Source organism: Rhinolophus sinicus, chromosome 13 (assembly GCF_057876585.1).
Source record: "Rhinolophus sinicus isolate RSI-liver-muscle chromosome 13, RSI-T2T, whole genome shotgun sequence".
Classification (NCBI taxonomy): domain Eukaryota; kingdom Metazoa; phylum Chordata; class Mammalia; order Chiroptera; family Rhinolophidae; genus Rhinolophus; species Rhinolophus sinicus.
The window spans coordinates 33,707,742-33,735,494 of NC_142513.1; the positions used below are offsets into that span (position 1 = coordinate 33,707,742).

General features: G+C 39.1%; 1 protein-coding gene and 1 long non-coding RNA gene across 2 annotated transcripts in view; one reads left to right on the top strand and one right to left on the bottom strand.

Moving 5' to 3' along the window:
* Positions 1 to 27,753, top strand: part of SPTLC3 (serine palmitoyltransferase long chain base subunit 3) — a 153,439-nt gene that overhangs the window by 98,276 nt on the left and 27,410 nt on the right. The window contains exons 8-9 of the mRNA XM_019713394.3: positions 3,666 to 3,885; positions 11,757 to 11,883. Coding sequence (XP_019568953.2) covers positions 3,666 to 3,885; positions 11,757 to 11,883 — 347 coding nt within the window. The remainder of the gene's footprint in view (positions 1 to 3,665; positions 3,886 to 11,756; positions 11,884 to 27,753) is intronic.
* Positions 5,911 to 14,692, bottom strand: LOC148756049 (uncharacterized). The gene is made up of 3 exons (XR_016018230.1): positions 14,260 to 14,692; positions 13,208 to 13,289; positions 5,911 to 6,006 (listed from the first exon to the last, which is right to left on the bottom strand). It is a non-coding gene; the product is annotated as an uncharacterized LOC148756049 (long non-coding RNA).

Here is a 27,753-nt window from a genome sequence, read left to right on the forward strand (position 1 = left end):
TGTTCAACATTAACTCTAGCTCCTGCCAAATTCACTTCCAGAACAAAGAATGGTTATTTGTGACATGTCAGGTTTTTAGTATATTTGTGTTACCAACTTAAAACACTTTAAAGATGAGAAGAAAATTCTAGAATTTTGAGGGCAGAGAGCCATTTATTATGTATGACACCCATATGCCTCTTCCCTAGAAGATGCAACACAGATCATTGTCAAGAGGTCCTTATTTCTCAAGTTAGATCTCATTGCAATCATTTCTTCCTAGGCTTCTCCTAAGAATAAGAACAACCCAATGAGAGCTCGTTATGTGTCAGACGCTTTACCGACATTATTTCTAGTTATCCTTATAAAGACCATATAGGGAGGGTCCCATCATCATGCTTATTTTACATATGAAGAAACGGAGGTCCAGAACATCATATAAGTTGCCCACATCCTCAATTAGTAAGCAGTATGGCTACATCTAAGTTTAAACAATCAGATGGCTGTACCTCCTGAACCTCAATGGAAACAACTTTAATAAACAATCTAAGAAAATATTGGAATTCACTCACAAAACTTATGTAAGAGAAGACGACTCTATCTGGTCTTCATTTCGTTAAAATCTGAACACAGTCATTCAGAATAACCTTGTGAAAAGTGTAATAAGGGGAACTTACTATATTGCAAAAGACAGTGTCAAGAGAATTAGAAGACAAGCCACAGACTGGGAGAAGATGTTTGCCAATGGGACATCTAATAAAGGATTGTTATCTAAAATATAAAAGAACTCTTAAAATTTAACAGTAAGAAAACAAAAACCCAATTAAAAAATGAGCCAAAGACCTTAACAGATACTTCACCAAAGAATCTTCTTCTACAGATGGAAATGCACATATGAAAAGATGCTCCATGTCATATGTAATCAGGGAAACACAAATTAAAGCAATAAAATACCAAAACACACCTATTAGAATAGCTAAAATCTGGAACACTGACAAAAGTAAATGCTGGCAAGGATGTGCCTCGATAGGAACTCTGATTCATTGCTGGTGGGAATGCAAGATGATACAGCCACCTAGGAAGACAGTTTGATATTTCTTACAAAATTAAACATACAATCCAGTAATCATGTTCCTTGGTGTTTACCCAAAGGAATTAAAAACATGCATCCACACAAAACACTGCAAACAAATCTTTCTAGCATCCTTATTATACTTGCCCAAACTTGGAAGCAACCAAAATGCCCTTCAGTCTATGAATGGATAAACAAACTGTGGTACATTCAGACAATGGAATATTATTCAGTACCAAAAAGAAATAGGCTATCTGGCCATAAAATGACATGGAGGAAAAATAAATGCACATTAGTAAGTGAAAGAAGCTAATCTAGAAAGATTACATAGTGTATGATACCAACTATATGACATTCTGGAAAAGGCAAAACTGTGGAGACAATAAAAACATCAGTGGTTGCCAGGAGTTGGGTATCAAGAGGGATGAATAGGCAGAGCACAGTGGATTTTTAGGACAATGAATATAGTCTGTATGATATTATAGTGATGGATACATATCATTATACATTGGTCCAAACCCATAGAATGCACAAAATTAAGAGTGAACCCTAAGGTAATCTATGGACTTTGAGTGATGAGGTGTCAATGTTGGCTCATCAATTGTAACAAATGTACCACTCTGGTGAGGGATGTTGATAATGGGGGAGGCTATGCAGAGTGGGGCATGGAATATATAGGAAATCACTGTACCTTATGCTCAATTTTGATGTGAACTTAAAACTGCTCTAAAAAATAATCCTTTCAAATACACACACACATACTCACGCACACACATACACGCACACACACACACATGCACGTTTCAACTCAATCTTCATACTCCCTCCAAACCAACACCCGTTGGTCTACTGTACAACCAGCTGGACTGTTTTGACTGAATTGACCTAACACTTGAGTTTATTTTTTAAAATACATTAAATGTAATAAATGAACTAATTAGGAAGAAGGGAGAACTTCAACTCTCTGTTTGCGTCAGTTGATTAGTTCTTGAACTAAATTGACAGGTTGCTTGAATTGTTTGACAGACTCCTTTGTGTGGTGAGGGTGTGAGTCTGTGTGTTTTCATAGAACTCGCCTGTCAGTGCAGTCAAAACTGTATGCGGTGTAGACACAACTTACAAAGTGTTCTGAGAACTGATTAAAGTCAAAAGTTCTTTTAAATTCATTGAGTTCCAGAGGTGCCATGTAAATATAGATTATAATTTTACTTATTTATTTACTTCATATTTTTATTTTTGCTGGAGAACTTGAAGTGTTTTTGCAATTTACAATGCCATGAAAAATTAAGCACTTAGGGCTAAAACAAAACAGTTTATCTATAGCAGTATTTCTCTAAATATTGTCCCCAACCAAAAGTATGGGCACCTCCTGTGAGCTCGGTAGAAATGCACATTCTCAGCCCATCCCAGACCCACTAAATTAGAAAATCTGGGAGGGGAGTACAGCAATCTGTGCTTTAATAAACCATTCAGGGAATTCTGATGATCCCTCGATATTGAGAACTATTACCTTAAAGGAACAGAAAGAGGGGCACCATCAGATGTCTCAAATAAACCTTGACTTCCAGTGAGTACAGCAGTCCCCCACCTTGTCTTGGTTTCTTCGCTTTCTGCCAGTTCAATTACCTTCAGTCGAATACAGTCTGAAAATATTAAATGGAAAATTCCAGAAATAAACAATTCATAAGTTTTAAATTGTGCACCATTCTGAGTAGCATGATGAAATCTCATGCTGTCCCTCTCCATCCCATCCAGGATGTGAATACACTCCCCATCTGTTAGTCACTTAGTAACCATCTTAGTTATTAGATCAGTTATCAGAGGAGGGGAGAGAATATTCACCTAACTTTTATTACAGTATATTGTTATCATTGTTCTATTTTATTATTAGTTATTATTGTTAAACTATTACTGTGCTAATTTATAAATTAAATTTATCATAGATACATATGTATATATAGGAAAAACCATAGCATATATAGGGTTCGGTACTATCCTCAGTTTTGGGCATCCACTGGGGGTCTCGGAACGTATCTCCCGAGGATAAGAGTATGACTAAACAAGAGATACTAAGGGCTTTCTATTGTACCTTAATTAATACTATTGTCCTAAATAAAGTTAGTTTGTGTGTTTTTATTTCCTTCTTTTAATCTTTGGCAATTTAAGCACTGAGTTTACATCAGACAGAACTGGCCAAATAGACAGTGGCAGGCTAATAAAGATAGATCACCATAGAGCAATTTAATTAAAACTAGCAAAATACCTCAAATCCATAATATTCCATCTAGTTACACTAGTCAGCTTTACAAATAAATTGATCAACAATGCCATGAGCTAATTGTTTACTTGGGAATTAGCTATAACAACACAAAGTACTTAAATCCACTGAATGTAAATTATTTTTTTCACGTAAAATAGTGCCAGATTAGCCTTATAAGATTGAGAGGATTGCCTCAGCCAAATAAAATATGCCTTAAAAAGAAAGGACTGGCACGTCCCTGTCATCCCAGAATGATGTCAGGAAAAGCTGTCTGAAAAGAATTGAAAGGGAGACTGACAGAGAGCTTCCCAGGCGCATACACACTAGTGATGAGCATTTCTCCTTATGCCTTAGCATGGAAGGTTCCATCGTGCATCTGCCCCAGATCGTGGCTCTAAAGAAGAAATACAAGGCTTACCTCTACATAGATGAAGCTCACAGTATTGGGTCCGTGGGTCCAACAGGCCGGGGTGTAGTGGAATTCTTTGGAATGGACCCTCGAGATGTCGAAGTGCTGATGGGCACATTCACCAAAAGCTTTGGAGCCTCAGGAGGTTACATAGCTGGAAGGAAGGTAAGAGGGGGACTCCTGGTGCCTATTTAAAACCTGACTGCTCTGGGTATGTAATCGGCAGGGCTTCCCTGGACTCCATGAGAGCTTCAGTTCAGTTTACCACACCTCAACTGATCACTGCAGCCTCAGTGGGTTCACAGCTAAGTAGAACCCCTAACATTAAGGAGCTCACCCTCTGACAGTGCAGAGAAGCCAATGAAGAGTAATCACAATATATAATAATAGGACGGTAACACTGGCAATGTACACAGGCAAAGATTTAGTGCAAAGAGAGAATTGATTAAGTTTGCAGGGCAGTATGGAAGGAGTCTTAGAATGAATGTCCGCCTTGTATACAAATGATGGGAGGATTACATTTCTGTATCCCAAATCACAGAAACAATAAGGGGATATTACAGAACTGTAAGTAATTTGGGTTTTGTAACATGAAAACACAAAGCAGGTAATAGCAACAGTGGGCCAAAACCCGATAGGATGGGGGTGGACACTGTGCTACAAGTCGTGGGTTTTAAGAGTTTTAATTAAAATAGTAGTAGCAAAATCAAAAATGTCCTTTTAAGGGATTTTCTCTGCAAAATGATTCTCTTCCACAATTTTGGATAAGCCATAGGTCAAATCTTATCATCCTCTATTACCTTATCTATATGCCTTAGTAATCATGATTTGATGAGATTAGATTGTTAAGTGAGTGTTATCTCTGTCAGTCTAGTGCCAATATCACCAAGGGGGTTGCCAATATAAACCAATAAATGTTGACAAGAGATTTAGAAGAAGAGGGAAGTAGAAAAAGAAAATGAAATATGGAAACCTAGGTTTAAGGAATAAAGGCGACAATGGCCTGCTCCATTATATTACAGTTTTATGCAAATCTCGCTAGCTATCTCATAGAAACCTACACCTGTCCCTAAGAGCCTGCATGACAGTGCTGTTGCCTCTGCCTAGGAGGGCACAGCAGGCCCCAAACCAGTGCAGTGCCTGCAGGTGGCATCAACAGCTTACCTAAAATTCCCAATTGCTTACTCATTGTGACCAGCAGGAACCAGAGTTCAGACTCCTGGTAAACCAGTTAGACAAATCAGGAAGTACAGCCAAAAACAGTCTGGTCATTGAAAGCCTGGGATTTAAAACAACAGACTTCATTGTGGCCACTTGCCCTGCCATGAAATGCAAAAATGTTTCAAATGTTCAGAGTTTTCAGTGGTCTTTACCCGTCAATAGGCACTACTTTCTTCCCAGCTCAAAGCATTGTTTTTCATCCTGTGGGAATTAGCTGGGTATGCTAAAAACAAAGGTAATGCCCAGGATCCTACAAAATTCAGCTAAATCTGGTTAAAATTTTTAATGTTCCTTGACTGTCAAAGCAGTGGGATCAGAGTCTCAGATGTAGAGGCTTCCTTCTCCAGGCTACAGTGCTTTGTGTGCTTGTGGTTTGGTGATTACTTTAGCAGCAGTGCTGCGCTACAAAAATTTTAACCAAGCGTAACTCTGTTTCCTGAACCAAAGGCACCTGAATAAACTGAAGCAAGCGGATCCTTGAAATATTGTCAGATTTGGTAGATGTCACATTTTTCTCCTTAGAGTTCCTTCATTTGATATTCACTTTAAACAAAAGTTCGTGACTAACCCAAAGTAAGGATCAGTTCACAGTTTTCTCTTATTCTCCATCCTGAAGTCAGTTAGACTATTTTAAGTGTGTTCACTCTTGTCTATGTAAATTCTGTTCATTTGGGGTAAATACTGAGCAATTGTGAAAATTATTATTATTTACATTAATTAGGATACAGAAAAAGTATGCAGATCTGTTCATTTTCTTACTCTTTAAAATACTCATTCTGACAGAATTGTACACCTGAAATCTATGGAATTTTACTAACAATTGTCACCCCAATAGATTAAAAAAATAAATAAATACTCATTCTGTGCATATTTGGATCCAGAGGGATGCATCATTCCTCCACCTCCTGCTCCGTCCCCCTCCTCCTTCCCATTCCCTCTTCTCCCTCATGTTACCCTGCAGTTTCTGAACTTACCACTAGATGGCAGCAAGAATAAGAGAGTGTTTGGCAGAGATCCACTTACCAATACAGAGACCTTCTGCCCTGAAATGGCAAAATGCAAAACCTAGAAAACATAGGGCAGTTTTCAAGACATGGAGGGTGAGTAGATTAGAGGCCACTTGAGAAAGTGTCTGTATGTTTCATTCCCTGATGATTTAAAAATCAGTCAGATACACACCTGTGAAATGGTTTGTGTGAGCCTGTAATAAATCCAGGTAAACTGTGGTTTCCTTGCTGCCTAATGAGTAAATGGAACTTTTGTATCTGCTCCTCTGGACTTTTAATGCTAATTCTAAATTATGTGCAATTTCAATTTAAATCACAGTTTTTGTTCTCCCAGACTGAATAATTTTGGGAAGAATTTTCACTTTAAGTTTGTTTTAAACTGATAGAGCATAGGATTGGATACGTGCTGAAGATTTGTGTTTGAAAAAAATCATTCCATTTATCTATTTAAAAAATTAGAGTACAGTTTTTAGGGTTTCATCATATTTTTTCCTGGATATTTTGCAGTATATATGTCAATTTGGGGGGGGGGGGCATTGCAAAATATTCAGGATTCTAAACCAATGGGTACAAAAGCAACAAAATTAACTATAAAAAATGTTAACGTGCACACACTGGGATTTTACGTTTGTCTGAAACTCTAATAATTTTAATTTCACTATGCTCATGGGATTCATAGTACATCTTGAAATTTTAAAATAATTACTTGGGTCCAAAAATCTAGAAAAAGATAAAACTGACTGGCTCTTACCTCTCTTTTTAAATATCAATGTTAGGGTTAGTCATAGAGGGACTATATTCCCAATAACAGTTTCTAGAAGGCTCTAGAAATCTTTCTCAAGTTGGTCAGGGTCAGAAATACATACATTAGCAACCAGATGAATCACGTAAGAAAAAAATATTTGTAAACAATCAAATGGAGAACACAATTGGTTTGGTGCTAAGATATTCCCACAGAGAGGAGAGATTTTTGTCTTGATCTCAGTCTTTCTGTCACAAAATGCCCTACAAATTCTTCTCTGCTTATTGGAGTTCACTGCCCTGGACTCCATCTTCTCTCCTCACCTCAGCGAAACAGCTAAAACAGTCTCTCAAGAGTCGATTATGCTATTTTCTCTCCTTAGTTTGGAGCTGCTATAGACGATATGTTAACAACCCAACTTGCAACATTCTCTCCTTTTAAGATTTTTGAGGTGAAATGTCAGGTAATTACTTCTCTCCACCTGTCAGAGCTCCATGCCATGAATGGCTTCTTTAAAGAATTCCTGAACTGATGAGACTAGGTTTCTTATTTTTATTTTTTTATTTTTATTGATCCAGTTACTGAGGAGATGGGTCAATAGGTTTTTCTCAAGCATGGATCCTGAGTCCTCTTGCGTGCCTGCTGCTAACCACTGGCTTTCACAGCCTCCACAGGCTGACCAGAGCTTTGCAAAAGAATGAAGCACAGGTAGCCCTCATGATTGATAGTCTGCAGGGCTGGAATTCTGTAGAAGGGAAGTGGGGCAGGGCAGCCAAGTTTGGGGCGAGCATTAGCTCCAGAAGTTTGTGTGTCAGACAAAGGCAGGCCCCTCACAGAAGCCAGCTCTGCCCTGTGTGCTCAGCCCTGGCTGTATTTAACAGCCCTTTGAAGTAAATGGGGGTCATGGAATGAATGCCAAGATGTTTATTCTAAGTGTCTCCTGTCTGATTTTCTCAGAAAAGCCACCCTTGTCCTTGAACTCCAGGCCTATGGGTAGAGAAAATAATCAGGAGTTTGAACTTACAAATGGACTTGGAAACCTCGGTCTGAGGAGACCTCTAACCCATCCTGAAGGAAGACACAACCCAGACTCCCCTTGCAAAAGACCAAAGCCAACTCTTAATTCATGGCTCATGGTGCCCAATGGGGGAATGCTAGGAGGGAATAAAAAACCAAGAAACAAGGCTCTCCTTGATGCTCTGCAGAAGTTACTCAAAGAACCCCATTTTCTGAACCACACAAGCAAATTAGCCCCTGTCCATACATTCAGACTCTGATAGAAAGCGGACTTAGTCTAAAAGAAATAAAATTATGGGCAAGATATGCTTAATGTTAAACAAAAATGATATTGCACTGATGAGGCATTTATTCAAACTAAGAATGCACGTGATCTTGGCTTTATGAAATTTCTCCATTTGGGAAAGAAAACTGGGAGTAGAGTCATTGAGAAATGCCCTTTAGGGATCAAAGCCAGCTTTGCTTTGTTTCTTTGTCTGACCTTTGTCAGCAATGCCCCAAGACTAAGACAATATTACTACATTTGTTTCTAAGAATACAGCTTAGTATTCCCCTAACATACCTGAGGGACCGTCACCATCCTTCTCCAATCCCTAAAATACCCCTGTTCTCCATTAGACCATCAGCATTTACCAGACCCCTGCTAAGTACCCACCACTATGGATTTTCAGAGAAGTATATAACTCTGTTTCTGGTTCTCAAGGAGGTTGCAGTCTCTTTGGAGAAATAAGGTTAATAGACATAAAACATGTGAGACAGATGCGATTCAATCTGTGGTTTAGTACTATAAACACTTGAGTATATAAGGAATTCTCCCCTCTTCCCCTCAAACAAAGGAGCAATCTCTTTGGATTAGGAAAAATACCACAGAGTTAAGTAGACGTGAAGGTGGTCTGTATCCTCCTGGTCCCCCACTCCTGGTCTGGAGACATAATGTAGTGTGGTGCTAAGGGTGTGGACCCTAGAGCCAGACTGTTTGGGTCCAAATCCCTGTTATTCAACCACTTTTTGGTTGGATATTTTTGTGATCCTTTCTGTGACTCAGTAATCCCATCTATAAAATGGAGATAAAAATAGTACCTACCTCATAGGGTTATTGTGAAGCTAAAATGAGTTAACATATGTAAAGTTTTTTAAATGGAGCCTTGAGGAGCCAATGAATTTCAGCTATAGATGTATCAATGACTATATCAGCTATGTTATCTCTTCAGATAACATGTCATCAAGTCTGGGTACTCCTTTTTATTAAATGCCTCTTTTCTTTTCACTCCTAACATTAGCATTCCAATAAAGATGGAGGAAGTGCTGAGCTGAAAATTTCTGGCTTGATGTCTGAGTCTACCCATGTGTTGTTACATAACCTTAGAACATTAGCCTCTACAAAATGAGAGAGTTAGAATAAAAACACTCCATGGAGTTTTCATATTTTGAGCCCCTTGTCCCACCCAGTTCTAAGAACCTCTGATTTGGCAATTCATTAATAATAATTGCCAACAGTATCATGTATTCACTATGTACCAGTCACTCTTCTAAGCACCATATATGTATTAACTCATTTAATCCTCATAATGACTCTGAGGTAAGTGTTGGCATTATCTCATTTTTCAAAGAAGAAAAGTAGGGAACTGAGAGGTTTAGTAACTTGCCCATGGTCATATATAAGTAAATGGCAGAGCCAGGGTTTAAACCCAAGCAATCAGGTTCCAGAGCCTGTCCCATAACTCTGAAGGAGAAAACCGCTCATCAACTTTCTTGAAAACACCTTCATTCTTTGCTGATTAAGACGCCGTCTTCATTCCTAATTTTGGCACATGTCCATGCCTCTCCCCTGCTCTGCATTTAACCAAATCTACCCATCCTTCAAGCCCAGGTTACCTCCCTGAAATAGCCCTTTCCTGACTCAGGTCTACATGAGACCCCATCATTCCATCTCCTGCACCCCTCCTACTATCTCCAAGTTGGCTTTCTTAGCATCCTCTTGGGAGGCACTAGCTCTCAACAAAGAAAACCTCTGCCACTGCTCAAAGAGGAGCGCTGAACATAAAGCTGTGAAGGACAGCCCAGCTTCAGTTACTCTGGAAAAAGCCTGCCTCTCTCTTTGACCCCCCTCCCTGCCATCCTCGAAAGTGCACTTCCCTAATACTGTGTGGCCAATGCTTTACATTAGGCATCGTCGTGCACATACTCTTCAACTATGGCAAAAACCCATCCAACCATTTTTTTAGATTCACTAAACAAAAGAATAGACAGAAATTGAATATTAATTTCAATATAAGTGGATAATAGCTGCCAAAGACCAGGATTTCTATCCTTCTCCTTTTCTTGGAACACCATATCCAGAACATAGCCCGGAACAAGCCTTTGTACAGACTTGGTAGAAGGAAAGATGGGCTCAAGGATAAAGGTGGTGGTAGTGGGGGGTGGCACAGGGAGAAAAAAGAGAAAGGAAAAAAAGGAAGGAGGGAGGAAAGAAAGAAAGAAAGAAAGAAATAGAAACATAGAGAAAAAAATTTAAGTGGAGATTTTGAAATTAAAAGGAGGGAGGGAATCAATAGAAAGAATGGGAAATGAAAGGAAGAAACAAACAAACAGAAAAGGAATGAAGAGAGTGAAATGAAGGAGAACAGGGAGAAAGGAAGTCAGGGAAGAAGGATGCATGAGAGAGGGGATTTCAAGTGAAGGACACACTGAAGGACGCAGGAAGGACAGAATGGAGCCACTGGTTCCACACATGGGCCAGGTAGAGGCATTGTGTCACCAACAGAGTTGTGAGGCAGGCCACTCACTTTATTGAGGAAGATGAGCTATGAATGTTTAAAATGCTAGTGAACAACCATGCCACCTACACCCCAAGAGAGATAGAAAAGTGAAGGGCAGAGCACAATCCCAGACTCAGAGGTAGAAATGGATGTGACCAATGAAGAGGGGTTAGGAGGAGATGGCCCTGCTCAAAGCAAAGCTCCTCTCAGTGCACCTACGAGAGGAAATAATCGGAGAAGATGCCTAAGTGGAATTCTAAGCTGTCTTGTTATCCTAGAAGAAAAGGTGGATGATTTTGTACAGACCCCACTGGTAGCACAGATAGCCATCATCAGTTCATTAGCTTTTCTGCAGAACACCCTGAAGGTCCGAGGCCATGAGCCAGTACAGGTGGGCAGATAGATGATCTTCCTAGCTGGGGCTGAACGCCTCCAGATACCAGCTCTGAGGCCCTCCTGACTGTGGCATTAGGTTACTGGAGCGTCTTTGGGCTCTCAGCAGTCTCACCTGGGACCTTACATTTGGCCTCAGGAGTCAGGGATGCGGGTGGAGAGTAATTCCTATCACTAAAGACGAGCGTTCTGTAGTGGGTCAGCACTCCAAATAGTGTGGCACAAAAATTCCAGTAGTTCCCAATTGCCCAAGGCATAACCAGAGTTTATCTGGTCTACACTCTGGTTTACTTTCCTACCTCTCCCTCTAACACTCCATCCCCCCACCCGCATTTTCTTTTGCTCTATGTTTGTCTTCATTCTTAAAGACTTAATCAACGTCACTTCCTCACTGGAACCTTCCCTATCAACTCTGGCTAACAATACCTCCTCTGCAGTCATGTAGCCCTGTTGCATATACTAGTTTGCATGTCTTGTTACTTTTTCTACCATTACTTTTCCATGGACACAATTTAGTGTAATATGCTCCAGGGCAAGAACCACATCCTATATTCTTTGGACACTTCTAAGTCCAAATACTCCTAATACTAAGCCAGTACTCATACTAAGTACTCATCAAATGTTTGGGAAATCATTTTTCCTTTATACATCTGGTTTGGCCTTACAGAACTGAACTCCAAACTTGCAGCCTTTACTGTATAGCTTCTAAGTTTTTGAGGGAAACACTATGAAGAGGGTTAGAAAAAAATTAGTTTGGTGATGCCCATTGAAAAATGGACCACATTCAAGAATCAAATGTCCTAGGCCATGATGGATGGGATTGGGATAAGATGTGATTCTCACCACCAACACTGAGATTTATTTTCCTTCTTTTTGTATTTCCCTCCTTTATTAAAGGACCTTGTGGATTATTTGAGGGTTCACTCACATAGTGCTGCTTATGCTACATCCATGAGCCCCCCAATAGCAGAGCAAATCATCAGATCAATGAAATTCATCATGGGACTGGATGGGACCACACAAGGTAAGAGTGTCTACAGTGAGCACAGCTCCATGAACTTTTTTCCCAGATCTCTCTTCGTCTCCTTCTAACCCATCAATTTCCCCCTTCTCAAATATGCACCTTTGACTTGACCCAATTTGTAAATCAAATCATGTGTACATAAATAGTACCTAATATAACTGCTGTCAGCATACATAAAAAGGAATGCTTTTTGAAAGTAAAGGAAACTTTCCAATTCACCTCTTAAGGTGATCAGCAAATTTGGATAATTTTGTGTAATTAGTTGTGTTAAAATGAAGTAAACAGTGGTGTGTGTTTGCCTGTGATTGCTTGGGGCTGTCACTTGTGTCTCCCTGAGAACAAACTAGTCAATTTAATATTCGTTTTTCATCTACCCACCCACTACTTTGTTTGTTTGTTTACTTACTTACTTACTTACTTACTTACTTACTTACTTACTTACTTACTTACTTACTTACTTACTTACTTAATGGGAGAAGAAATCCACCACTGACCTTACCATTTGGGGATATACGGACAAAACGCATACAATGGTAACTACCAGCCATTTCTTTGATGTTGTGTCACCACAGCCATGGTATGCTACTTTGCTCAATCCAAATCAGCTTAATCTTCTTTTTGAAAAATTGCTTTATCAAGGAGTCTTGAAACTCTCCTTCTAACTTTCAGATATTGTTTGTAGAGCTTCTACTACATATCTCAGTGCACATCCAGTGATGAATAAGGCAGTTCTTGCTGCCAGACAGTCTAGTGAGTGCAAATTATCCTTGACCCTGAGCTAAACAATCCATGTGCCCCACCTCTCCTCCCAGCGGATGTGAAGCCATACAGTGTTTAGTGCAAACTTACAAGCCTAATACTTCAATAGAAGTCTGAAGAGTCCATCATTGTTCAGTTTTATTGAAGCAGCAGAATATTCACATACAAATTTTACCAAGAATCCTACTATATAAAACAGATTAGAACAGAGCTGGTCTGGTTGAAGTAGTATCTCCATCTACCTCCAAACTGGTAGCCCCTGAGACCCTGGTAGTGAGCTCTAGTGCTCCCCAAGTCACTGCTTTGAAAACCCCCAAGACAGACCTTTTTCACTATAGCAGGAAAATGGCTTACAGGGTGATTTTGTTCCTCTGTGTAAAAAGCAACGATTGATCTCTAAGGTCCCTTCCAGCCTTGTCTTTTGGGTTTTATGATTCTGTGTCCTATTGAACGGATTGCATGAAAATGAAATGAAAATCAAATCTAGTGAAACTGCGTGGTACAGTGGTTTAAGGGCATAGACTGAAAGCATCTTCTTGGATTTGACTCCTGGTATACTACTTACTTGCTATGTGGCCTTTGGTAAGTGATTTAACTTGTCTGTTTAACCTGGAGCAAGTTACTTCTGTGTGCTTCAGTTGCTCTGGCTATAAAATGAAGAAAATAATATTGGTGAGTTAAGGTTTTTATAAGAATTAGACAAATTAAAACATATAAAATACTTATTTTGTCTGAAAACAAGTATTTAGTAAGCATCATATAATTGCTTGCTATGCTATTTGCTGTGATTTCTGAGGTGTTCAAGATATATTTGGACCATGTCTCAGGGCTGCTGTAGAAATGATTCTTATGATGGAAGTGAGGTAAGACTAAATATCTTCCGTGGTCCTGGATTAGTCAGGATAAGTCAAATTATGCCACCATAACAAATAAACCTTGAAAATCTCAGTGGTTTAACAGAACTAAGGTTTATTTCTTGTTCGTACCATGTCTAATACAAATCAGACAACTCTCTGCACACTTTCCCTCCATGGTGGCAGTGACTTAAGCTGCTGCTAACTTGAGGCTTGCCCATCTCAGAATATGGCTTCCATAGTCACCATGGTAAAGAGAAAAAGAGCATCTGCCTAGAAGTGACACGTATGACATTGCTTACAGTCCTTTGACCAAAGCTAGTCACATGGCTGCACTCAAATGTGGGGGTGTAGTAAATTAAGGGGTATGAATATGATGTGGATAAGCAGATGTCTTTCAATCTTTTAAAACTGAAACTAGACATAGAGCTGTATTTACACATGAGCTGTCAGTTTGTGTGGGGGGAAAAAACTGGTCTAGAACAACTGGTATCTCATGAAACCATGAAAATGATCTTCTTGAACTTCATGCATTTCTTCATGGAAAACAAAAATTTGAGATTTAAGCTAAAATGTAGCTAAATAAATTTACCCTAAATGAATTGTCTTACAATGACCAGAATTATCATTTTGTCTTACTTTAGAGAAGAATAACTAGGTAAAAGTTGTTCTGAAAATTAGCCAATATCTAAATAAGGATTACTAATTTCTTAAACCCTGCAGTAGATACGTTGTCTGAATCAGATGATTTACAGGTACCCACCTTGACAATCATTTCCTTCTTTCCTTCCTCTGGATTGCTTTACCATTTCATCCCAGACAGAACTCACTCTGTGTATCTGATCACAGTGAAGATCTGCAGAAAAGTTATATTAAAGATGTGATCATTTCTCCTTTGATAGACATCTATCATCAATTTTTCTTCCAATGGGGTGGGAGATATTTCCCTTAGTTCTTCCTCTGAGCCTTACAATTAACAATTATTTGGTTTTATTTGTTACTTCCTAGTTACAGTTTCTCACTTCACTCCTCTTGCTATCTTAAGAGAGGAAGTAAACAAATAAATAAATAACAGAAGGCTATGTGGGCAGTCTGGTTTCTTAGAGTCAGTATAGGAGAATCAGGGAGAAAGAGAAGACAGTTTCTTTTCAAAGGAATGAACAACGGAAAGTAGAAGACAAGAAAATTGACAGAATCATCAGCCAAGTTTCAGATGGTTCTGCCTGACACATCTCTTGAAGAATTCAAAGGCACACACAGAGTGATCGTGCTGGCCTCATTTGCTACAATACCTGCTTTAAATAAAATGAACAGGACAGGTTGGGAATATTGTGTTAACTCACCCTGCTCTGCTGACATAGACCAACTCTCAGGGTAAAGTTGCCCAAAGCTCAAAGGGATGCACTATGTCATGCTAGAGCTGCCTTACAGGATCTGAGAATGAGGGCCCGGTTCTGAGCTTTTGTCCTCAGCCCACCCCACTGCTACTGTGATTGGAGCGTTTTAAGGCTTTGTTTTGGGTTGAGTTAGGGGAGCAGTTGGCCAGATCTCTTCCTTGATGAATGTCTTCACTTTAATCTGCAATGCAAAGTCACACGCTTCAAAGAAAGGCAAGTACAGGAATATGGTCAGTGTTCTTTGAAGCCAAGGTTCAAAGATGCAATAACAGTCCCAGTGAAATGACAGTGTTTATGCACAAACAGCCACCTTCACTCTGCAGCCAGGCTGCTCATGGGGTTAATGCTCGCAGGCTGAGGGGCTGCAGGCCTGCCACGCATGCATTCCATGTGCACCAAGGCCCTTTTCATCTCCAGGCCTGTCACTCCGTGCAACACAATGAACCCAAAGTGGAGATTTGGTTTCTCCATCCTAATGGATATTGGGTGGTCCATCAGCCAAACCAATGCTGTAAGCCCCTTAAGGGCTAGAAATGTGTCTTGAATTAATTTGGTGTTCCTCTGAGTGTCAAAGCCAGTGCTCAGCTTAATAAATATGCCATGACTCAACTTCCATCTCACCAGCCTATTCGATTTCAGTGTCAGTGTTTATGCTAAACAAGATCGAGGGGATGTTTATCTCATAGGACTGGGAACTGGGTATCAGCTCCATACAAGTTGTGGCGGCTGAGAGGATCCCTCAGTGATTGGGAGCCCTCAGTGATTGACATTACTTTTAAGGAGGTCCAGAAAAATTACAGCTCAGTCATTTTCTTCATCTAGATAGACATGGCACAAGCAGACACAGGAGGGTGTGCCCCAAAGAAAACATTTTCAACAGTTGTCTTATTATTCATTTAAATTTTTGATGCATATTTTTTGAGTAATTGGTCAACATTCTTTTTGAACTCCCAATCTTGGCCCTGCCTCCCTACCCTCCTTTTCCCCAACTCTGAGTAACCTTTCCCTTCTCAGAGACAATAGAGATTGTATCGTGTGGGGGATTAAGGGTATGTGGTCTGCAGCCAGACTGCACAGGTCCCAGTCCCTGGCCCACCATTTGCTCCATGGCTGGTAAGGTGCTTTAGTAGTCAGTTCATCATTGTAAATTGAGATTATAGGGAGGATTCAGTGATGTAATATAGATAATGAACTTGGCATAGCATGATGCTTGATGCATAGTATTAATAAACAATAAAAGTTGCTACTATTATTTTTAACTCATCTAGTTTCTTTCCTTCCTTCTCCAAATTTGCCAATAGTTTTGACCCATCCTGAAATTTTCCTCTCTCTCAGATCTTAGAATTATTCCATCAGCATGTCCTGCAGCAGTTCCTTTGACATATATCCAGAATCTGGTCACTTCTCACCATCTCCACCCCTCGCTCTATCAGGTCTCACCTGGATTATTGGAGTAGTCTCCTGAATAACCTCCCCATTTCTGCTCTTGCTTTTTTATGACTCATTCTCCATACATAAGCCAAAATTATTTTTTTAATGTAACTTAGACAATATCACTCCATACTCAGGACTTTTCATTGCCTCCCATATTACTCAGTGTAAAGTCCACACTGCTGCCTTCAAGGCTTCTCATGATGATCTTCCATTTCTCCAGCACTCTTTCTCTTCTTGGTCCGCTCCAAGCAGATGGCATCTTTGCTTTCCCTAGAATGCAGCGAACAGATCCTGTAGAAGGGCCTTTATACTTGCTAGTCTCTGCAGAATAGCATTTCTGACAAATATCCGCATGATCCACTCCCTCACTTCCCTAGCTTCTTTGCTCAGAATCAACCTCATTAGGGAAGCAGCCCTATCCTAAATTTTATACTCCCCTTGTCCCTTGAATTCTCCTCACCTTGCTTTAGTCTTCATAGCATGTACAAGTGCCTGACAAATTACATAATTTGTCAGGCACTTGTACATGCTATGAAGAGAAAATAATTATATATATATATATATATATATTCATAATTATATGCATAATATGTATAATTATAATATATACACATATATAATTATTTTCTCTTTTCCCTCACTAGGATGTAAACTCTAGGAAAACAAGCATTTTGTCTATTTTATCCATTAGGCTGAGAACAGTGCCTGGCAATTATAGATGCTGAACAAATATTTGTTGAAAGCTGCAATCCTTCTCTATTTCACTCTTAACTCAGCAAATAAACGACTTATCTCCTTCACATTTCTGTGCTTGATTCTCTCCCTTTCCACCTAAAGGCACTGGCCCCTTTTCTCAACCATGAACTTATTCATTTCATTTAACGTAAAAAGCCTTCTTTACCCCTTGTTCCTCTTCAAATAGCCATGAAGCCTCATCTTTTCCATTGCTGCAAATCCTCATGAAAGAATGGGCTATTCCGCCCTCTTTTCCCTCCACCTCCCCACTCAGTGTTTAGCACCTTTGGCCTGTCATCTGCCCATTTCCATGTACTCTGCTCCCTCAAAGGTCACCCCTGCCCATCTACCCTACTGGCACTTCTCCAGCTGGATTTGACTGACCCCTCAACCTCGTTCTCTCTCTTTGAAAATTAAGTCTTCCCTTAGTTGTAGAGATACTTTTCTGTTTTTTGGGTATTTTTCTGTCTGGTCTTCCTCTTGTTTTCTCTCTTCCCTACCTGCATTTACCAGAATTTCCTCCTCTGTTCTCTTTTTATTTCCCTCTGCACAATATGCCCCCCATTTCCTGTCCTTTGTATAGAAACATGTTTCTCAAGAGAGTATACATCAGAGTCATCTGGAGGGATGATGAAAACAGATTTCTGACCCTACCCCAGAGCCTCTGATTCAGAAATGCTTGTTGCAGTTCTTATAAGCTCCCAAATGATGCTGATGCTGCTGGTCCAGGAACCACACTTTGAGAACCACTGCTGTAGAAGGACCTCATAACCATCCTCTCCCTCCCATCAGCACCAAAGGATTAGGGATTCCTTTAAGGATAGAAACCATCATTATATCACCAGTAATCAGCTTAGTACCTGTCACATAGGCCTCCAATACATATTTTCAAGTCGAATTAAAAATATTCTAAGCCCCAGTTGTGCATTTGCCATGATGCAGATGCTGATAATATATCTGTGCAGGGCCATCGTTCCATCAGAAGGCCCCAGCAGAATCTGTGAAATCTTAATATCAGCTACCTTAGCAACTGAACTTGTTCACTGAGATTGCCTCTTCCTTGGAATTCTTGCCTATGTCCATGTCTAGGTTTGTCCATTACATTTATATGCTAATTATAATGCCATCGATGTCTAGAAAAGTTGCCCACCTGTCCCCAGTCATCACTTTGGGGAGAAAATGACCACAAATCATTGTGCTGCAGTGGTTCTCAAAGTGTGGTCCCTGCACCGGCAGCAGCAGCCTTACCTGGGAGCTAACGAGAACTGCAACAAACATTCCTGAGTCAGAAGCTCTGAGGGTTCTGTCTAGCAGAAAAGCAGGAGGAAGAACAGACAAACATTAAAAAAAAAAAAAAAAAAAAAAACAGAAAAGAAAAGCATGAGACACATTTTGATCTACTTCTTTAAACACCTCTGATTCCTCAGCCCTGTTCACTCAGTTACTGCAAGCACCTCGCCTGTTCCTCCCCAGTGCCTGTGACCACTTTGATATCAGGAATAACAAAGAGATTTACACCCTCATGAAGTACTGTGGTTCACAACAGGCTCCCCCTTAAACCTGTGCTGTCATATAACCTTTTGAAGTACGCACAGTCATTAAGAATTCATGGTCACAACGTTGATTATATTATTTGATGTGATAAGAGGCATCTTGCAGAAATACTGCCATTTCTCTAATAACTCATGTCTTAGGATGGACAGGGTACTATCCATAATAATTAAATTCTTTATCTCTTCAGTGTACCTTCAACAGGTGGAATCCATTTTGGGAGAAAAGAGATCCCCAAAGGGCCACACTGAGTTTAAATTATGACAAATCAAGTTTCAGTTAAAACAAATTATGAGAAAGTATTTCATATTCATACCTTGGAAAGAACGGCTTTTCCTATAAGCACGTGGGATCTGAATGACTTCACACTGTAATTATCACCCTCCTGTTGGCTACTCATTTTGCTGCTGTCATGGTTACAATTATATAACATGGTGTTGAAATGGTATTGGGACTTTTCTCAGAAAAGATGGTCTGCTCAACTCAATGCTGCTATTGAATGTCAGCTATGAAGACTCTTGTTACACTTTCAATTTCATATTCCTCAATCATCTTAGATATTATTAATTAAACTTAGATATTATCCAGATAATTACCTCAATTCTCAACTTTCAATCTGAAGAAAAAGCGTAATAAGCCTTTCAGAGTATGGAAACCCAGGTTTTGGTGAACATTAGAAAGAAGGCCAATAAAAGAAGGATGAGAAAACTGAGTCTGAAAATTAGAACTAAGTACCCCCAGCCATTGTACCAATACAAAGAATTCTTCCTCAAGCCAAGTTTCCTTTGTCCGTTAGAAAATTAAAAATGTGATTGGCCCAAGATCTAAGGAGGAAGTATTAAATAGACACACTTCCCAACAGAGGCCCTCCTCACACTAAATCTTTCTGAGCTTTTATTTCTTGCTGACTTGAGAAGTATTCAAAACATTCCATCTGTGAAGTTGCTGTTACCTCAGCCCTAGAACTCTGTTTGCAAATCACATGCTGCCTTTGGCAGGTTTCCGTAATGAAGGCTCTCAGCTAATGGAATTGTTTTGTTCTTTTTGCCTCTGAGTATCGGCTTCTGGGAGGAAGATTCTCCATTTCTGAACTGGGGAGGGGATGTCTTTTAAATCCACATTTGGTTATATTATGATGTTACTATTTGATGGCATCACTGCTTATTCTGAAAGTAAAACTGAGTATTCTGTCCCTTACGGCAAAACCCCTGGTTCTATTCACTGAGACCATCCGAGGGGCTAAAGATGACTGTGGTTTCCATACAAAAAGGAACAAGCAATGGAAAAGTGGGCATGCATTCTGTTACTTGAAGAAGTTCAGATTATGTTCAAAAACACAGATAAGTCAAAAACTTTCATTGACAAAATTTTACTTAATCCCACAGAAGAAAGAATGTCTCTACAAAATCAAAGAGTTGGGGCCTTCTCTGATTTTCCAGTGGCTTACTGCCTTCCCTCATTTTTGACCCCTTGACTACCGCACAGACCTTCCTTGCTCCTGACCCCAGACACAAATGCCCTTGTGCATTCTATCACTCGAGTTCATCCTTCAGAACAGGCCCAGACTCAAACTTGGGGCTCAGATGATATCTAAACTTGAACAGCATGGAATGGGAGCTCATGCTGTAGTGACCCTCTTAGCTCTTGTCACCCCCTCCCTTGTGGCTTACTCTATCTACTCCCTTATTCTGCATCATTTTTCTTCATAGCACTTATCACCACCTAAAATTATGTACTTGTCTCCTTGGTTATTGTCTGTCTCTCACAGGAGAATACAAGTGCCATGAGGGCAGAGACTGTCCTCAACCTCAAGCGGTATATGTTGACTGAATGAATGACCTCATTCGATGTAAGCTCTGGCCATATCCCATCAAGTACTCACAAGGCATTATTGGTACTTGGTATTTGCATGCTCTTGGTATTTCCTCTATCTGGAAGGCCCTTAGTTCTCCCCACTCCTTACTACACCTCTTTCTCTTCTGAGCCCCTGTTCAGCCTTCTAAGCCCTGTTTCAATGGCTGCAGTCAGAAAATAATTCTTTCCTTCTCAGTTCCATGCAACTTTTGCTCCTATTATGTTAGTTACACACCCTTAACTCTAGCCCTCCAAATAGGTACTGATTAATTGTGCCTGAAGAATCAATTATGTGGATGAATGAATACTGAATGTCCTGATTTCCTGGACAAAGCTTCAAATTTAATCATCAACTATAAACAATTACAATATCATTTCTTTAAAGGTTACCTATAGAATTATTTTGGTTCAAATACTGGAGTTATATGATCACTTCCTTGGTGGGTATATACATAGGCCAAAATCTAGAGTTATTTTTCTATTCCTTCGATAAATGAATGGTTTTACACCATTACATATACTAAAGCTTTGTCTACACACCATCTAATATAGAAATGAGTAAGCTGGATAACTCAAGCCAATGATGCTCAAATAGCAGAAGTAAAAATGGAGTTTTTCCTTTAATTATCCAAGCAGTTAACTGAATCCCCCACGTAAGGTTTCCTACGGAGACACCATCCAAAGCTCAAAAGTACATTTGACTTTTTTATACAGAGTAATCAGCAAAGACTGGGCACCAGCTATTCCCCTCTGTCCAAGTTGAAGTATATTTCTAAAATAGAGGAGAGTATGTTCGTACTTAAGTAAGCAAAATGGCATTTCCACGGAGTATGCTGGAGGAGCTTCCTTCCCTCCTCTTCCCCACCTTATGAGGATTTGCACATAGGCTCTTTTTCAATCAAGAAACTTCATGTTTTCATGACATTACTTGGCAACAAGTAATGAGAGGTTGACAAACTAAAATTCCCACAGAAAAAGTTGAGTTTTCCTTTACGTCATACAACCAATGAAAATTAGAAGGGCATAGGATTTTGAATACTTAAAAGGTTTTCATGGTATCTTTATTTTTTTAATTTAAGCTTATTGCAGTGACAATTATTAGTAAAGTTACATAAATTTTAGGTGTACAATTCTGTAATACATCAACTATACATCACATTGTGTGTTCATCATCCAGAGTCAGTTCTCTTTCCATCACCATATATTTGATCCCATTACCCTCATCTACCACCTCCCTCCCCCCTTGACCTCTGGTAACTAAACCATTGCCTGTGTCTGTGAGTTTTTGTTTCTTCATTTGTTTGTCTTGTTCTTTTCTTGTTTTCAGTTTTATATACCACATATCGGTGAAATCATATGTTTCTCTACTTTTTCTGACTGACTTATTTTGCTTAGCATTATGATCTCAAGATCCATCCATGTGGTCTCAGATGGTATTACTTCACCTTTTCCTATGACAGAATAGTATTCCATTGTGTATACATACCACAACTTCTTTATCCATTCATCTATCAAAGGACACTTTGTTTCCATGTCTTGGCCACCGTAAACAAAGCTGCAATGAACACTGGAGCACATATGTCTTTATGGATAAATGTTTTCAGATTTTTTGGGTAGATAGCCAGGAGAGGCATTTCTGGGTCATATGGTTATTCTATTCGTAATTTTTTGAGGAACCTCCACACTGCCTTCCATAGCGGCTGCACCAATCTGCATTCCCACCAATAGTGTATGAGGGTTCCTTTTTCTCCACAGCCTCTCCAACACTTGTTACTATTTGTCTTGTTGATGATAGCCATGCTAGCTGGTGTGAGGTGATATCTTATTGTGGTTTTTATTTGCATTTCTCTGGTGATTAGTGATGTTGAGCATTTTTTCATATGTCTATTGGCCATTTGTATGTCCTCTTTAGAGAAATGTCTCTTCAGGTCCTCTGCTCATTTTTTAATTGGATTGTTTGTTTTGTTGTTGTTGAGTTGTATGAGTTCCTTATATATTTTGGACATTAGCTTCTTATTGGAGGGGTTGTTTGCAAAAATCTTCTCCGATTTTGTTGGTTGCCTCTTTATTTTGTCGATGGTGTTGTTATGCACAAGCTTTTTAGTTTGATATAGTCCCATTCATTTATTTTAGCTTTTACTTCCCTTGCCTTTGGAGTCAAATTCAAACAATACTCTTTGAACCCAAGACCCATAAGTTTAGTACCTATGTTTTCTTCTATGCAGTTTATTGTTTCAGGTTTTATGTTTATGTCTTTGATCCATTTTGAATTAATTTTGCTACATGGTGACAGACAGCAGTCTAGTTTCATTCTTTTGCACATGGCTTTCCAATTCTCCCAGCACCATTTATTGAGGAGGCTGTCTTTTTTCCATTGTATGTTTTTGGCTTCTTTGTCACAAATTATCTGTCCATATTTATGTGGGTTTATTTCTGGGTTCTCAGTTCTATTCCATTGGTCTGTGTGTCTGTTTTTCTGCCAATACCATGCTGTTTGATTATTGTTGCCTTGAGTACAAGCTGATATCAGAGAATGTGATACCTCCAGCATTGCTCTTTTTTCTTAGGATTGCTTTGGCTATGGGGTCTTTTATGGTTCCATACAAATCTGATGATTTCTTATTCTATTTCTTTAAAAAATGCCATTGAAATTTTGATGGGGATTGAATTAAATCTGTATATTGCTTTGGGTAATATGGCCATTTTAATTATGTTGATTCTTCCAATCCATGAATACAGAATGCCTTTCCGTTTCTTTGTATCTTCAATTTCTTTTAAAAATGTCTTATACTTCTCAGAATATAAGTCTTTCACATCCTTGGTTAAGTTTATTCATAGATATGCTATTCTTTTTGTTGCAATTGCAAAAGGAATTTTGGGGTTTTTTTATTTCTTTTTCTGAGATTTCATTGTTAGTACATAGGAATGCAATGGACTTTAGTACATTGATTTTGTGGCGGCAACTTTACTGTATTCTTTTATTGTTTCTAATAACTTTTTGGTGGAGTCTTTAGGGTTTTCTATATATAGCATCATGTCATCTGCAAAAAGTGACAATTTAACTTTCTTATTCCCAATTCAGATGCAGTTTTTCTTCTTCCTTTCTCTTCCCTAATGCTCTGGCTAAGACTTCCAATACTATGTTGAAAAGCAGAGGTGATAGGGGACAGCCCTGTCATGTTCCTGAATGTAGAGCAAAGGGCTTCAGTTTTTCACTGATAATTATGATAGTAGCTGAGGTTCGTCATATATGATCTTTATTATGTTGAAGTGTTTTCCTTCTGTATCCATTTTATTAAGTGTTTTAATCATAAATCGATGTTATATCTTGTCAAATGCTTTTTCAGCATTTATTGATATAATCATATGATTTTGGCCCTTATCTTGTTTATGTGGTGTATCATATTGATTGATTTGCATATGTTGAACCATTGTTCTGCCCCTGAGATGAACCCCACTTGGTTGTGATGTATAATCTCTTTAATGCATTATTGCATTCAATTTCCCAGAATTTTGCTTAGGATTTTTGCATTTGTATTCATCACAGGTATTTATCTGTAATTTTCTTTTTTTGCGTTATCCTTACCAGGTTTTGGTATCAGGGTAATGTTGGCTGCATAAAATGAGTTAGGGAGTACTGTCTCTTCTTCAATTTTTTGGAACAGTTTGACTACGACAAGTATTAGATCCTCGTTGAAGGTTTGGTAGAATTCACTAGTGAAGCCATCTGGTCCCAGACTTTTGCTTTGGGGAAGGTTTTGGATGACTGATTCAGTTTCCTTCCTTCTATATCAGTCTATTTAGGTTTTCCAATTGTTCATGATTCACCCTAGGAAGGCTATATGTTTCTAAGAACTTGTCCATCTCTTCTAGGTTATTGAATTTGGTGGCATAATCCTTCATAGTATTCTTGGATGATCCTTTCTATTTCTGTGGCATTAGTGACAACTTCCCCTCTTTCATTTCTGATTTTATTAGTGATTTTATTATTCTGATTTATTAGTGTCTTTTCTCTTTTTATCTTAGTGAGTCTAGCCAAGTGTTTGTCAATTTTATTAATCTTTTCAAAGAACCAGCTCTATGTCGCATTAATTTTTCTATTGTCTTTTGTTCTCTATTTCATTTAGTTCTGCTCTAATTTTTATTATGTCTGTCCTTCTGCTGACTTTGGGTTTCATTTGTTCTTCTTTTTCTAGTTCTTCAAGGTGTAACGTGAGGTTGTTTATCTGGGATAGGACTGTAATGATATAAATTTCCCTCTTAAAACTGCTTTAGCTGCATCCCAAAAATTTTGGCAGGATGTATTTTCATTCTTATTTGTTTCTATGTATCTTTTGATGTCTCCTCTTATTTCTTCTTTGACCCAGTTGTTCTTTAAAAGTATGTTGTTTAATCTCCACATATTTGTGGGTTTTTTCCTGCTTTCTTTTTGCAGTTGATATCCAATTTCAAAGCCTTATGATGAGAGAATATGCTTGGGATGATTTTAATCTTCTTAAATTTGCTGAGGCTAGTTTTATGTCTCAATATATGGTCTATCCTTGAGAATGTTTCATATGCACTAGAAAAGAAAGTATAGTCTGATGTTCTAGGATGAAGTGCTCTATAAATGTCAATTATGTCCGTTTCATCTAATGTGTCATTTAAGGCTGGTATTTCTTTCTTTATTTTCTGTTTGGATGACCTATCCATGATCTACCCATAGCTGTCAGTGATGTATTTAGGTCCCCTACTATAATTGTGTTTTGGTCAATTTCTCCCTTTAGTTCTGTTAGTTGTTGCTTCTTATATTTTTGTGCTCCCTGATTAGGGTCATAAATATTGATGACTGTTATGTCTTCTTGCTGTATAGTCTCCTTTATCATTATGAAATGTCCATATTTGTCCCTTGTTACCTTTCTTATCCTGAAGTCTGTTCCATCTGATATCAGTATGGCTACACCTGATTTTCTCTGGCTACCATTTGTTTGGAGTGTCAATTTCCACCCTTTCACTTTCAGTCTGTATTTGTCCTTGTAGCTAAGATGTGTCTCTTGGAGGCAGCATATGATTGGGTTTAATTTTTTGATCCAATCTGCTACTCTGTGCCTTTTTATTGGTGAGTTCAGCCCATTTATATTTAGGGTGATTATTGATATATGAGTATTTCCTATCCTTTTATCTGTGGTTTTCTGGTAGGATGGAGTCTCCATTTTTTCTTTGCCTTTTTGTTGCTGTCTGTTATTTCAGTGTGGTTGTATTCTATGATCTTCCCCTCTGTTTCTTCTTTTGTTATGTTATGTATTTCAGTTCTGGATTTTTTTTTTTTCTTGAGAGCTTAAGTTTGTGTAAAAGAAAGTTTCGTATTTAGAGTGTTCCGTTTTCTTCACCATGCTTATTTTCTCCATTCCCTTATGCTGGTTCAGACCTTTGCTCTCCCCCCTTGCAAGTTTTTGTTGTCACAAATTATCCCTATTTATGTAGGTCGAATAGCCTCCTTCAGTATTTCTTGTAGTGCGGGTCATGTGTTAGAAAATTCCCTCAGCTTCTGTATGTCTGGAAAGGTCTTTATTCCTCTTTCATATCTAAAGGATATCTTTGCTAGATATATTATTCTTGGCTCATAATTTCTCTCTTTCAATAGTTTGAATATTTGAGTTAACTCCCTCCTGGCTTGTAGAGTTTCTGTTGAAAAATATGATGATAACCTAATGGGCTTTCCTTTGTAGGTTACCGTCTTCTTTTCCCTGGCTGCCTTGAGGATTCTTTCTTTGTCATTAATTTTTGACAGCTTCAATACAGTGTGCCTTGGAGAAGGCCTGTTGGGATTGAGGTAATTAGGTGTTCTATTTGCTTCTTGGAATCAAGGATTCAATTCTTTCCACATGTTTGGGAAGTTCTCATCGACTATTTGTTTGAGTATACTCTCTATTCCCATCTCCCTTTCTTCTCCCTCTGGTATGGCCATTTTTCTTATGCTGCTCTTTTGATAGAGTCAGAAAGTTCTTGTAGAGTTCTTTCATTTCTTTTAATTCTCAAGTCTCTGCCTTCTTTGATCTGTGTCATTTCCAGATTTCTATCTTCGATGTCACTGATTCTTTCCTCCATCTGGTCAGTTCTATTACCTAAGCTGGCTATTTTATTCTTCATTTCTTTTATTGAGTTCTTAATCTCCAGAAATTCTATTTGATTCTTTTTCAAAATTTCAATCTCCTTGGTAAAATGTTCATTTTGTTCTTTGATTGTGTTTCTAAATTCATTAAACTGCCTGTCTATGTTTTCTTGCATCTCGTTGAGTTTTTTCAGAACTACAATCTTGAATTCTCTGTCATTTAAGTCACATATTTCCATGTCCTTAAGTTCATTTTCTGGAGACTTTTCATTTTCTTTCTGAGCTGCCTTGTTACTTTGGTTATTCATGGCAATTAGTGAATTAATATTTCTCTTCCTAAGCATCTATAGCAGTGGCTTCTGCAACAGGTTGGTAGGAGGAGGTCTTTCCTTTGCTTCCCAGTAGGTGTTGGTAGAATGCTTTATTTTTTTTCCAACTATAGCCTTTTATTCTCTCTCATGCTGTTGTGTTATATTTTCTCTGTACTGCTCCGTTTCTCACACAATGGGAAGATTCCCTGGAAGGTGGGCTTCTCCTCTGTGAGCATGTTGCCTGGGTCTCAGAGCCCCACCTTCGTTGGGGGATGTGAAAAGCTTCTGAAGTTCCAAAACTCTTCCTGCACCATCTGGGCCTGTGTGTTTCAGCGGCTCTGTTTACCCCTGCAGGGATCTGTCCAGATAGGTGGGGGCGGGGTGGGGTGGGTTGTGAGAGGTGGCCCAGAGCAATGGCAGTGACCAGCACCACAACCCATACTGCACCCAGGGCTCTCTCCCCTTTGCAGGAACTAGTTGGGCTGCAAGTCTGTGGCTGCAGGCCACAGTTCTCAGAACTGCAAATATTCTGTTCTTTTTATCTAACACTGCTTCAGTTCAGCTTCTAGCACTGGGAGAGAGAGGTGGGGCAAGCTCTGTGAGGATGGTGAGGGGGCAGGTAGGCCCCGTGCCTAAGCCTTCCATCCTCAGCTTGGCAGTGAGGGTTTAAACCTCCGTTTTCACCCTTCTTTCTTCAGTCTTTGCTCCGAGGTCTCTGCCATGAGCGTTGGGTTCAGCCGTATCATATGCTGATCTCTCCGGCAGTACTGTAAGCCATAAGCGGAGCACTAGCAGTCTGAATTCTTCCCTCTCCCATGGCTGCGGTAGCGCCAGAATGCAAAGAGCTTGGAGCTTTGATCTGCGTCCTGCGCCAATGCGGGTTG